At 47.2% G+C, this 13,586-nt stretch overlaps 1 protein-coding gene across 1 annotated transcript; it reads left to right on the forward strand.

Annotated features, from left to right (window-relative positions):
* The first annotated feature begins 837 nt into the window (after positions 1-837).
* On the forward strand, positions 838-13,346 carry PSMB1 (proteasome 20S subunit beta 1). Its single transcript, XM_036316004.1, has 6 exons — positions 838-1,011; positions 3,118-3,225; positions 6,408-6,489; positions 9,703-9,832; positions 12,029-12,135; positions 12,957-13,346. The coding sequence occupies exons 1-6, from the start codon at positions 902-904 to the stop codon at positions 13,140-13,142; spliced, it is 723 nt and encodes a 240-aa protein (XP_036171897.1). The 5' UTR covers positions 838-901; the 3' UTR covers positions 13,143-13,346.
* The last annotated feature ends 240 nt before the right edge of the window (positions 13,347-13,586 follow it).

Here is a 13,586-nt window from a genome sequence, read left to right on the forward strand (position 1 = left end):
AGAGGTGTGGGCGTGCGTCACTTCCGGCGCCTCCCGAGATAAACGGTTTGAAGGGCTTGAGGGGCGAGGCTATTCTGGAGTTCCGGGGCGGGGCCAGCTGGCTCGTGTCTTCTCATTGGTCGTTGCTGGAAGCTAACAAGAGGTGGATTTCCAAAGCAACTGTCTGCGTGACCTTTGGCCCGTTGCCTGCCTCTCCGCCTGTTTCTCCGTTTTTAAAAGCACTTTTAAGAAATTGTAAAATATATTCATGTAAGGAAATGAAAACACACGTCCAGATGAACAGGATGTTATAAATCAGGAAGCCGGGTACTGCCGGCCCTTCCTGCTCTGTGCTGTTACGTAGCGTGTCCCGACAGAAGACCCTTCCTTAGCGGACATCGGTTAACCGTCGTTGCTGTGACATCTGCCTGCGTTTGTGGACATTTGCTCACTTCCAGTTTGGGGCTATTGGGAACAATGCTATCTGAACATTCTTGCACATGCCTTCTGGCGGAGTGCACACCGGGGAGCTTAACTGCTGGGGCCTCAGGTGTGCTTCTCTCCAACGATGCCAGGTGATGCCAGTCGCTTTCCAAATACGGCCGCACCAACATGCACTCCGGTAGACGATTGGACTTTGCGATGCGCGATAGTGTTGACAATTATTTTTGTATGGTCAGACTTTAAAATTCCTGTACATCAAGAGGGAATTCGGATGTTTTCTTAAGGAAGAAAACCCTAACACCTCTGTCAGCTTTCTTTAAGTGGGGGGCCCGGCGGCCACGCGGACCTCTGGGAGCCGGGCACCTGAACGCGCCCGGGCGACCGGAGGGAGCGCCGCGGGGCAGCCGGAAGTGGCGCGACTTCCGACTTCCGGCTGGGTGGCCATCTCGCGGTGAGACAGCAGGAGCGAGTGCCGGCGATGATGTCCTCCGCAGTCGTGTCTTGGGGTCCCGGCCGAGAGCTGGCGATGGAGCCGCGCGGCGCCGGCCCCGTGCAGCTGCGCTTCTCGCCCTACGCGTTCAACGGAGGGTGAGGCCCCGCAGTCGCTCCCCCTCCCGGGCCCTGCTCACGCCCTCGGGTGTACGGCGGGCCTCCGTCTCTGGGTGGCTTGTCCTCTCGGCCCATCGCTTGGGCGTCGGTGCGGACGGCCGGTGGGCAGTGAGGCCGCAGGTGGGCACGGAAGCCCGGCCTCCGCTGCGGGGGAGCTTTCCGGAGGGACCCGGCGGCAGCGACGGGCAGGTGTAGCGTCTGAGGTGGATCAGTCCGCGTTGGTAGATGCATGGTTGTGTCTGTAGCTAAGAGGGTTGATCAAACAATTAATTCAGACAGAAGAGGTGAGATCAGGAAAGGCTACAAGTAATCTGGAAAAATACCAAGAGTTCCCTAAAACACAGCCTACCTCACAGCAAAGGGTCCGTAGTGGGGAGGTAAAAGAAGAGCTACAGAATTATCATCATTAAAAATTAAATACTTGCCCTCCTGGTGTGGCTTGGTGGTTGAACACCAACTTATGAACCAGGAGGTCACTCTTCTGTTATTTTAGGTAGAAAGTAGGATTAGTTGGCCGGGCTTCGTTTCATAGTTACGTGCTTGTTTTTTAAGATTTAGCCTAAGTTCGGGGGAGAATACTCAGAAGAGGGTCTTTAAAAATGTTATCTTGCATGTTACATTTAAGTTGTCCTTTTTAAAATAAGAATACCAGCTTTACGTTACGTGGTGCTATTCCTTGATACACACTAAAAGAACGAGGGTTGTAGGGAGATGCCCCATTAAGGACTCTTGGCAGCTGTAATTTGAGGCAGTGGTTGCAGTTTACCGACTGAACTACCTACAGCGAACACACCGATGGGAAGACGGCCAGGCTGTTTGAACAGGTCTTGTGGATTTGAAGGTCTCATGCATGTTTTGCGGATGTGTTGGAAGGAGAGCGGAAGTTTTGATTTTAGCCTTGTGCCTACCACTAAAGGGCAATGCAGCCTCTCCACTTTTTTAACACAGCTTCTTAGAGTTTGGAGGAGAATCAAGCATTTTGTAAATTGCCAGCCGTTACATTTTTTTCATCCTCATGCTGCCCTGAGTGTTAGATGGTATTAGCCCCGTTTTTACAATGAACCAGGAGCTCCAGCCACAACGCTGGTGTGAGGTTGAGCGAGGACTTGAATCCATATCTCTGTGTCCACTGAGTTTATGCTTTACTCTTTCACTTCTAACACTTTTGGAGACAACTGATGGAGTAGTTTAGGTCATCAGGTAGCGGCTATTCGACCCATTTCATAAGGCAGTTGTGAATTCTTTGTAAGACTGTGCAAGGTGTTGAATATTCAGTATCCGTTACTCTCTTTTTAGCCCATTGTAATCCAATTTAAGCCCTATGAATTTCTGATTATTAAATTGAGTTACCTTTTCTCAGTGTTATTTTTTGTAAAAAAATTTTTTAATTGATTTCAGAGAGGAAGGGAGGGGGAGAGAGGGTTAGAAACATCAGTGATGAGAGAATCATTGACTGGCTGCCCCCTGCACACCCTACACTGGGGTTTGAGCCACAACCCGGGCCTGTGCCCTGACCAGGACTCAAACCGTGACCTCCTGGTTCATAAGTTGGTGTTCAACCACCAAGCCACACCAGGAGGGCAAGTATTTAATTTTTAATAATGATGATAATTCTGTAGCTCTTCTTTTACCTCCCACTACGGACCCTTTGCTGTGAGGTAGGCTGTGTTTTAGGGAACGCTTGGTATTTTTCCAGATTACTATAGCCTTTCCTGATCTCGCCTCTTCTGTCTGAACCCTGCTCTTGCTAGCACCCAGTGGTTTTCTCCCGGTGCAGGCACACCTCGTGTTGTGTTTCCTGTGCTCACAGATGATGCATTCTTTACAAGTGGTTAGCATTTTTTAGCAATAACATTTTTAAATTAAGGTATGTACATTTTTAAAATACATAATGGTATTGCACACTGATTTCAGTGTAGTATAAACATAACTTTTCTATGCTCAGAGAACCCAAAATCTGACTCGCTCTGTTGTGATACTCGCTTTATTGCAGTGGTCAGAACTGGACCCGCGCCCTTCTGTTGGGTCAGGCTTGTTTACCATCCAGGAGGACTCATTAATTTTTTTCCCCTTCTTTTCCCTCAGTACTGTATTGGCTATTGCTGGAGAAGATTTTTCAATTGTTGCTTCTGATACTCGACTGAGTGAAGGGTTTTCAATCCACACCCGGGACAGTCCCAAATGTTACAAATTGTAAGTAAATTTCTAATTCCACATTTCCCAGCACCTTGTGGTAACAACAATGCTACAGAGATTTAACTTCTAAACAGTGTGTTGCATGAGTTCTTAGACTGCCTGTGTTAGAAAACAATTTTATAAATTAGTATTTCCTGATAATTTACTATGTAGTGTTCATGGTATCTGCCATATGTGGATACCAACAGTGCCTTTCATAAACTCAGTATTTTCATCTCAACATTTTGTCATGAAAAATTTCAAATATACAACAGAAGTAAAATGTTGTGGTGAAAATCCATATATTGCCACCTAGATCTTATTAGCATTTTACATAATTATCGTATTTTCTCATCCTTGTATCCATGAATCCATTAATTTTTTTTTTTTAATCTGCCCATTTTTTTTAACCTGAAACATTCAATTTAGCCGTGTCCTAAGCAGTTGCACCCATGGCTCACAGTGTTAGTAGATCCATTTTTCCTAAAATACAAAAATAAAGTCATGTACAGAAAGAAAAAAAGGGTTTGTATAAGTCAGCCAAATGCATCTTGCAGGTTGGCAGTGGTTTGTAACTAACATTTTTGGCGACAGTTGTACATGGTGGTTAATTCCCAGGTTTCACCTGAATTGTAACAGGAAAGGACTGAGGAGGTTTGTCCCGTGTGTGCAGGAGGCGGTAAAGAAGGGAGGTCTGTCCTTCCTGCTCAGGGTAGACTGACACATATTACCCCCGAGAACTGAAGTTTGTCTTCATCGTCCCAGTTCCCCTTTTATATATATATATATATATATATATATATATATATATATATATATATATATATTATATTTTATTGATTTTTTACAGAGAGGAAGGGAGAGGGATAGAGAATTAGAAACATCGATGAGAGAGAAACATCGATCAGCTGCCTCCTGCACACCCCCCACTAGGGATGTGCCTGCAACCAAAGTACATCCCCTTGACTGGAATCTAACCCAGGACCCTCAGTCCACAGGCCGATGCTCTATCCACTGAGCCAAACCAGTCAGGGCTCAGTTCCCTTTTGACCACTTCTCCATCTTTGATGCCTCGTTCTTCTCTCCGGTTTATAGTGCACCCATGCTACCTTGCTTCTTCTAAGATGTAATTTTTATAATTTGAAAGTAGTGAATTATATAAATATAACTTTATTGATATCATCTTTGTGTAGTCTTCTCTTTTTTATAATGTTCTACTTTATCTTATTATTATTATTTTTAGTTGAGAGAGAGAGAAAAAAAGATCAGTGTAAGAGAAATATCTATCGACTGTCCCCCCTACCCCACCTCTATGCTCCCCGACTGGGGATCAAACCCCAACGTGGGTATGTGCCTTGACTGGGAATTGAACCTGCTGCCTTCTGGTGTACGGGATGATGCTCAAACTAACTGAGCGACACTGGCCAGGGCTGTAACATTGTATTTTAGTGTGTATGCTGCTAAAGTGAAGACCCATTCTTTTTTATGACATACTTCAGTTCTAGGAGTAGATAGAACACGTGACAACTTCCTGTGTCCCTGTCATCCATTGTCAGCCCTAGACCATGTGTACAGCGAAGCTGCCTGCATACCCTGATCCCACGCCCTCTGGGGCTGACCTAGAGCTGAGCCTGCCTCTTCCCCACCTACTTGAGACTCTACAGTTACACTTTATTCTTTGCAGTCCACTGATGTATTTGGACATTTGGGAAAAGCATCTTGAAGCTCCCAAAATGTTGTCCTGACTGTTGGTATTGTCAGCCCATCTTGGTGTTAGATTGAAGGTCTTTACCTCCGCAGAGAGGCTGGTTGTAGGGAGAGATCAGGAAATGCTGGTAGCTGGTGATGCCCCAGAGGGTCGGGGGTCCACAGTTGGACAAGAATGATTTGTATGCTCATCCATAAAGTCTGAAAGGAAGAAATCATGGCCTCTGTTAAATAGTCCTTGACGATGTGGGTTTAGCTTTCTTTATAGATCAGTACCCAGATTTATGGGTTTATTTTTGAGACATATGGTTGAACTTGTATGGATGTCCCAAAATTTAATCAGTTTCCTTCTGGTGGGCATTTGGGATGTTTTTTGTTTGTTTTGTTTTGGAGAGCCACTAAAATAATATGTATACTCACACAAGTGACCTGAACATATCTTTGCAAACTTGCTGACATGATGAATGTCAGGCAGTGGGATTATTGCGTGAAAGTGATGTGCGCTTAACTCTTTGCTAGATCCAGCCAGTGGCCCTTCTGAGGCTGAGATCGATGTGTCCTCCTTCCCAGCATCTGAGAGGACCGTTTTCCACAGGCTGCCAGCACGAGGCATTACAGCCAGTGCGATAGGTGGAAATAATTTCTTGTTTAGATTTGGATTTTTTTTTTTTAATATATTTTATTGATTTTTTACAGAGAGGAAGGGAGAGAGATAGAGAGTTAGAAACATCGATGAGAGAGAAACATCGATCAGCTGCCTCCTGCACATCTCCTACTGGGGATGTGCCCGAAACCCAGGTACATGCCCTTGACGGGAATCGAACCCGGGACCTTTCAGTCCGCAGGCCGACGCTCTATCCACTGAGCCAAACCGGTTCCGGCTAGATTTGGATTTCTGAGAGACCCAGAGGCTCTTTTCATTAGTTTATGGTGACTTGTGTCTACTTTTATGTGACTTTCATAACATTTTACCCAACTTAGTTTCAGATGTAGAACATGATTCTAATTTGTATATAATGTAAAATGATCATAATCAGTCTAGGTAAAATCTGTCCACACACATAGTTGCACAGATTTATTTATTGTAATGAGAACTCATCTTAGCAGCTTCAAATATGCAAGACAGTATTAGTGACTACAGTCACCATGCTGCATATTATACCCCCATGATCCCTTGCGGTGTTAACGTTTTTCATAATTGTAGACTAAGGAAGTTAAAACTGGACTTTGGTCTTATGTATTACAAATACATTTTCTTAGTTTTTTATGTTAACCTTGGTGTTTTTCTCTGTAATTGATGTGGTGGAAGGAATTAGATATGTGATTACAGACCTTCCCCCTCCCCATTTCCATTCTCCACTGAATGGCGATGGCAGTTGTCCCATTACCACCCAGTGAGTAACGGGAACAGGAGCTCTAGGGTTAACATTGCCCAACAGGTGTTTTGCTTTACTGTTTAACCAACTCAGTGTCCTGAAATGTGCTTTTTATAGAACAGACAAAACAGTCATTGGATGCAGCGGTTTCCATGGAGACTGTCTAACCCTGACGAAGATTATTGAAGCAAGACTAAAGGTAGATGTGTTTTACATGTCTGACTATTGGAAGTTGGTAACTCGTTAGACTCTTTTACGGACACAGCATAGCTGCTATTCGGAATAGCTGGAGAAGCGCTAGGTTAGTACGAGAAACGGACCTGTCGATGCAGCGTCACTAACATAGAGAATGTGGAACCACAATAGATCCACCTGTCAGATCCCTACAACAGAGAGGATTTCTGCCCTTTTTTGAGGCAGCAGGAACGGAGTTCTTCTGAAGATTCTCTTCCCTGAAAACCAAACGGATCGATTTCTGTGGAGAAGACAAGCTTTTTGTTTTGTTTTGTTTTCTTTAATATATTCTATTGATTTTTTTACAGAGAGGAAGGGAGAGAGATAGAGAGTTAGAAACATCAATGAGAGAGGAACATCGATTAGCTGCCTCCTGCACATCTCCTACTGGGGATGTGCCCGCAACCCAGGTACATGCCCTTGACCGGAATCGAACCTGGGACCTTTCAGTCCGCAGGCCGACGCTCTATCCACCGAGCCAAACCGGTTTCGGCAGAAGACAAGCTTGGTCTGGACTTCCCCCACCTCCCCACCCCCCGCCCCTTCCAGACAGGACTTGTGGGCAGGAATAGGAAGGGGAAAGCCATTACTACCTTCTACCTTCACAGGCTTTAGTTGACGGGAGGCTGGTGGGGTAGGAGAGAGGAGGGGCAGTGTTAGGAAGAAGTGAGAGAAGGAGTGGGACCAGCCGTTTGTAAAGGGCTGACATGTCACTGCCTGAGGCCTGAGGTGAGATCGACTCTGATGAAGCAAGGGCGAGTCTGGACTCGGATTAGGGTCTGTGTACAGTAAGCGTTTGCTTCTAGTCGTTTCCAGACGAGAGCAGGAGTGTTTGGACTGTGTTCGGTGGGTTTTACTGCGCTCAGGTGGCTAGAACTCCCAGTCACCATTGTCAGCATTCAGAAATGTAGGTGTTTCTCACCATGTAGCCTGGCGAGGCTTTGTCAGAGCTGTTGGTGGTATTTGCAGTGTCAGTCCCCTTGCCCTTGGTTCCTGATTTAACTGTGTTGGCTATGGTCATGGTTTTTAAGTGGCTGGTAGGTCCATCTGGTACATGAAGAAATGAGCCGTAGTGATCACGTCGTGCCTGCCTGTTTGTAACACCTGAGATGGTTCCCACTGCGGGGGGTGTGGTCGCTGGACTACACAGTGGCTTACTACCTGGCACTTGCTTTTTGCATGTGTAGGAACCATTTCATTCAGTATTCATCGGTTGTTGGTACTTATTTAAAAATTCTACTTACATTGCCAGCTTCAACAACTTACACTTATTGACCTGTGTGTGGTTTCTAATATTTTGTAAATGGGACTTAGAGGACAAAAATAAACATGACAGGGAGAGTTGTTTTGTTAAATAAAAGAAGAACCAGTGAGGTCATCTTAGTGCACAATACTTCCTGAAGTGTTTATTCGGTACATTATTACATAGATGGTGAGGTGAATAAATGGGATTTGGTTTTGAAATAAAATGAAATTAAAATTTTTACTACTCATTTTGGAAAAAAATCTTCTGGACACCGACACATGCACCACTCGTAGCTTCTTTCTAATGTGTCTTCAGTACTTTGTCACTGACAATTCCACAGTATTTCCTAGGTTTCTCTTTAGAGGTGGTTGCCAGGTGGCTGACAATTTGGAGAACTTTATGTTACGTTTGCTATTTTGGTAGGATTCCTCAGTCTGTTAGATAAGTTGGGGTTCCCACGGGTGAAGTCAATGTGGGCTGGGACTCCCTGAATGTGAATGCCACCTGGATTTGGGGGCTTCAGGAGCAAGACCACACCCTGTCCTAGTGTCTGCGGCTCCAGGTTAGCGCGGCCTCATCTCTGTTCTCAGGCAAGGCTGCTGTGCAGAGAGGGGCCTCGACCTACGTCTGATCAGGGCTCAGCAGACTGCAAAGGCCCAGATAGGAAGTGTCTCAGCTTTGTGGGTCATTGGGTCTTGGTGGCAACAATCAGCTCTGCTGTTGAAACGCAGAAGCAGTTGTAGGCGGCCTGTGATGATGGGAAAGACTGTTCACAGACACAGGCGGGGCTGGATTTGGCCCACGGCCACAGTTTGCTTGCCGGGGTCCAACCCCAGCGGGTCCAGGGGTCCCCAAAGGTGTGGACGGAGTTGGCGAAGAAGGAATGACACAGAGACAGTGTTCAGTTGATCAGCAGCCTAGCCAGGATCTCTAGCCAGGATCTCCAGCGAAGTTCTGGTTAGGATCTCCAGCCAGGTTCTGTGTCCATGTTCTCTTGCTAGGTTCTCCAGCCAGGTTCTCCAGGTTCTCCAGCCAGGTTCTGCAGCCAGGTTCCCTCGCTAGGTTTTCCAGCCAGGTTCTGTCCAGGTTCTCCAGCCAGGTTCAGTCACCAGGTTCTAGTCAGGTTCTCTTGCCATGTTCTATAGTCAGGTTCAGTCCAGGATCTTTTGCCATGTTCTCTCCAGCGGAGTTCTTCTGTCTCTAGGTTCTGTGTAGGTTCTGTCTTCTAAGTTCTGTGTTCTAAGTTCTGTGTTCTTACATCTGTATTTATACCAGTTGATTCCAATCCTATCAATCTCTATTCCAAAGGTTAGGGCGTTTCTCATCTCCATTCCAGGGAGTAAAGATTATGTAGCTTAAGCATGATTGTTCATAGTTAAAGTGATTAATTACCCGCCTGGCACTTAGTTAAGAGGTTTTATTCCCTCCCTAACTTCAGGGGAAAACCCCTACCTGGGGAAACAACCTTTCTCAGAGAGGTGACCTTGGTTAAAACACATAGTGCCAAGAAGGTGAGCAAACATATTAAGAACAGTATGCCATATATGCCAGGTCCCTTGAAACAGCAAGGATGGACCGGCTCCCGGCATTTGCTGACTGGTCTATGCAGAGTGAAGAGCTGGGTTGGTGTGAGTTTGCTCTGGAGTTTGTATCTTTGTCTTGGAATAAGGATGACATGGGAAACAGTCTGTAAACCAGACACTGGGGGGCACACCTAGTGTTCTTTCCTCTAAAAACTCTTACTCCTCCCACAGTGATAGGGCATAGTGAATTATTTCACCTTAGTGATACTGAGTTTTTTGATCATGAGAGAAACGGGTATCTTTTCTTTCACCAAGATATGCACTTATTCTTTTCACTCTACTGTTCATTGTTGTAGCCTGTAATAAATATATTCTGCCTCTGCATTCCTGTTTTTGTTAAAAATCGCAGATGTACAAGCATTCCAATAACAAGGCCATGACCACGGGGGCAATTGCAGCAATGCTGTCCACAATCCTCTACTCGCGGCGCTTCTTTCCATACTACGTTTACAACATCATCGGGGGACTCGACGAAGAAGGTAAAGTCTTTCTTGTGGAAAAGGAGGGGCCGGCTTGTCTTAGATGTCGGGGTTTCATCTAGACTTGAAAAGAACCACAAGGGCCATCTTGCCCGACAATTTCATTTTCTGATAGAGCAACAGAGACTGAAGCTGAAAGGAAATAAATGGTTGTCCAGGGACACAGAGCAGGTGGCGGTTGGCGCTGGAATGTCAGCAGGCGTTGCTTTACTATTTCCTCAAGGTCTCAGTGAGTTCAGAAGTAGGTACTCAGCATTTTAGTCTTAAAAAGGAAATCTGATCTGGAGGACAAATTTATTTGACATCAAAAAGTTTTTAAAAAGTGATGTCTTGGAAGGAGTGCATGCGTTTTCAACCGTGTTTCTGTAACATTTTTGAAAGGCTCTGGTTTCCAGCAGAGCAGAGACGTTTCTGTCCTGCTGTATCGCTCAGCTCAGGCACCGAGGCTTCACACAGGTCTGAGCTGTGCTGACTTTCAGTGGCTTCCAAACACCAACCACATAGACTCTCAGGACCGTCTGTGCCACCGTTCAGAGCGGCCCATTGTGAAAGTTACAGAAGCGTCCATGAGGACCTGGTCCGTGAAATGGGTCTGCTTCTGAGAGGGAAGGTGGGTGGGGAGGAGTCAGCACTTCTGGGTTCTGTCCCTCCAGGGTCTGTGTCTCTTTTCTGCCCCCAGGCTTCCCTGCTGCCCTCACTCACCTGCTGCTCCCACCCAGGGGCTCTGGGAGCTCTCTGCTCTTCCACCCTCATGGTTCCCATGAGACAGACTAGGCTGACAAGTGTCTTTTGAGGCTTTCAGCCTCACTTGAAAACTAGGAGAAAGTGTAAGGGCTAGAAATGATCATCATAAATTAATTACTCTTTACCTGGGCAATTAAATTCTAGCCACCGATCAGCTGCCTAACGTAGCAAAGCTCTCCTGGTGCCTTTTTGACTTAAATTATATCTGATTTGAATGTCAGACCAATAAATTCATGTTTTAGCAGCATTAGCGGCTACCGTTGAATTTCAGCAGGGCAGGCAAGGTCCTTGAACTCCCCCTGAGAGCCAGAGATGATCTGGGAGCTCACGGCTACTCACTGGCAGGCTGGGGTTTGGGTCTGTTTGACTGCAGGCCCTCCCTGGCCTATGATTTTCACGTGACAGCACTCCTTGTTCAGGTGGATTTGATTCTCGGGCATTTCCAACTGTCCTTTCTAATCTTGTCTTTGATTTTCCTTAGAGTAACGCTATTTCTTAAAGAAGTTTATCCCCCGACAGTCTTCAGCTCTGACCAAGGCATCTCTTTTCTTGGTTTTCCTCCCAGCAGATTCTGAAAAAGAAAGCAGCAGGCCTTCCTGAGGCTTGGCTGTTGGCCTCTGTTTCATCCCGGGTTCTGACCCTCACCCCGGGTCTGTCCTCACTGTGTCTCCTTCTCCACCAGCTTTCCTTTTTTTGTTTTTCAGTTTCCTTATTATTATTACTACTTTTTTAAGAATCCTGCTCTTGTTAGATTTTGTTGTACTTTGAAGTTTCCTTGAGTTGTTGCATTCTATCAGATTGGTTTTCATTTTGTTTGCTTTTGCCTCTGTCTTCTACATTGGAGGCTTCCTTCAAATTTCTGTTCCAGGTTTTGGCTTCCATTCCTCTTGATGATGCTGCACCCAGGTGTGATGGTCAGGTCTGATCGCCACGCCCAAACCCCACCCTCTCTATAGGCTGTCCATCACTGTGGACGTGTCCCCTTCTGATGGAGTTGAGGCTGCTAAAAAGGTTTTTGCTCTGAGGAGCTACAGAAATGGCCTTGTCCACACTGCCGTGTTTCACAGGCCAGCTTCAGAGAGATTGCAGTTTTGGTTCCATACCAACTAGGGGTGTTCAGGAGGAATTTGGTGCAGAACTTAGAACGGTACCTATGACCGTTAACCAGCTTGCCTGTGAGGCCACATGCACGCAGGGAGTCAAGGATGGGCAGGGCGGGGGGGGAGGGCAGAGTGCAGTCTGGTGGCAGACATCACGGGAGACAGGAGTGGCAGGTGGGCTCTGGAGGGTGGGAGGCAGGCTGCTGGTGTCCCTTGTGCAGCAGGGCTTGTGCTCCTCCCTGAGAGTTGCTGACGCTTTAGCTCAGTCAGTAGTCCATTCAGCTTCACACTGTTGCCGTGATTTGAGATCGGGATCAGGATGCAGCCTCATGGAGATTTTTCCTTCTTGAAGGGAAGGGAGCCGTGTACAGCTTTGACCCAGTGGGCTCCTACCAGAGAGACTCCTTCAAGGCGGGAGGTTCAGCAAGTGCCATGCTGCAGCCCCTGCTGGACAACCAGGTAACAACACTGCCCAGTCCTCCTCCGCTCCAGGGAGGGTGGGGAAATCAAGGCTTTCTCATACATCTTTGTGTACTATGGCCGATTAGCCTGCCCAGACCTCCTGGTCTCTGCTGGCCCTTAGCCACTGCTCACTTACCCCACGCCTGCCTGCTTCCTGCATCCCTGTGACTTTTTGGTCTCTGGTGCTGACCACAGTTGGTCCATCTTTTCAGTTCTCCTTGCCATCCTCACCCGAGTTTCCTGAAGACACCTTTCTCCCTGATACCATCTCTGTGTCTTATTAACACGCCCCTTTTCCATTTCTGCTGACTGAACTCAGACCAGCATGGCATCTTGCCTGGATTGGCATATCTCCTCACATACATCCTTCATTCTGGCTCCCTTCCCCAGGACATTCTCCTCACTTTTCTGGAATTTGTCACATGCAGACACTTCTCTGCTCATTGCTTACGACCTCCACTCCACAGCCCCTGGGAGCACTGCCTGTCCCGTCTCCTCGACCTTGGACGTGCCGCAGCCTCGCTCCTTCACGCCCAACTTGAGTGTCCTTTGTCCTAGCGGGTCTGGTCGTGGCTGCTGGGCTCTCCTGGCCCCTCCCCTCCTCGGCCGCAGCCCAGCCTGTAACACTCTACCCCTTGCCCACCTCCAGGGCAGGGGCTTCCTGGGAGCCAGGGCTTGGTCTCCATGCGTCTGTGTGGGAGGACCCTGGTCTGCGACTTGTTCGCCATGAACTCTCAGACATGTGAAGGCAGAGGGACAAGGGGCTTGGTCCTCTGTACGGTCACGTGATGCCTTACCCAAGTTCCCTGTCCCATCAGGTTGGTTTTAAGAACATGCAGAATGTGGAGCACGTCCCGCTGTCTTTGGACAGAGCCATGCGGCTTGTGAAAGACGTCTTCATTTCTGCTGCCGAGAGGGATGTGTACACCGGGGACGCCCTGCGGATCTGCATCGTGACCAAGGAGGGCATCCGGGAGGAGACGGTGCCCCTGCGGAAGGATTGACCTCTGTGCCACGCGCTGCTTTGTTTATTAAAATAAACCCTGATGCTCGTCCTGTTGGAACTTGGCTTCTCTCAGCAGCACAGGTCTGGGGGCTGCGCTCCCTTTCCTTTCATTTTCCTCATTCCTCCACACTTTTCTGTCCTTCAGAGCTATTTCTTATTTTAAGGATGAAAAAATAAACAGCTCATGTCAGTTTTCCTTACATTTATGAGCAAGAAGTTTATCTGGAAAAGCTGACTTTTGTCCGTGGAGATGGTCGACCCATCTCATGCAGAGGGCGTCTTCTCCACGGTTTCCCTTTACTCCCTCTGGCTCTTACTAAGACGTCGGGGGATGTAAGTGAACACCTTGGCCTCACTCCCGGGGTTGTAGACGCATCTTCTAATCACCACATAGAGGGACATCTTGGAAACGAATAGGCCTTTACAAGGTCCTTAGCCAAGC

This window comes from Myotis myotis, unplaced genomic scaffold (assembly GCF_014108235.1).
Source record: "Myotis myotis isolate mMyoMyo1 unplaced genomic scaffold, mMyoMyo1.p scaffold_m19_p_7, whole genome shotgun sequence".
Lineage (NCBI taxonomy): Eukaryota > Metazoa > Chordata > Mammalia > Chiroptera > Vespertilionidae > Myotis > Myotis myotis.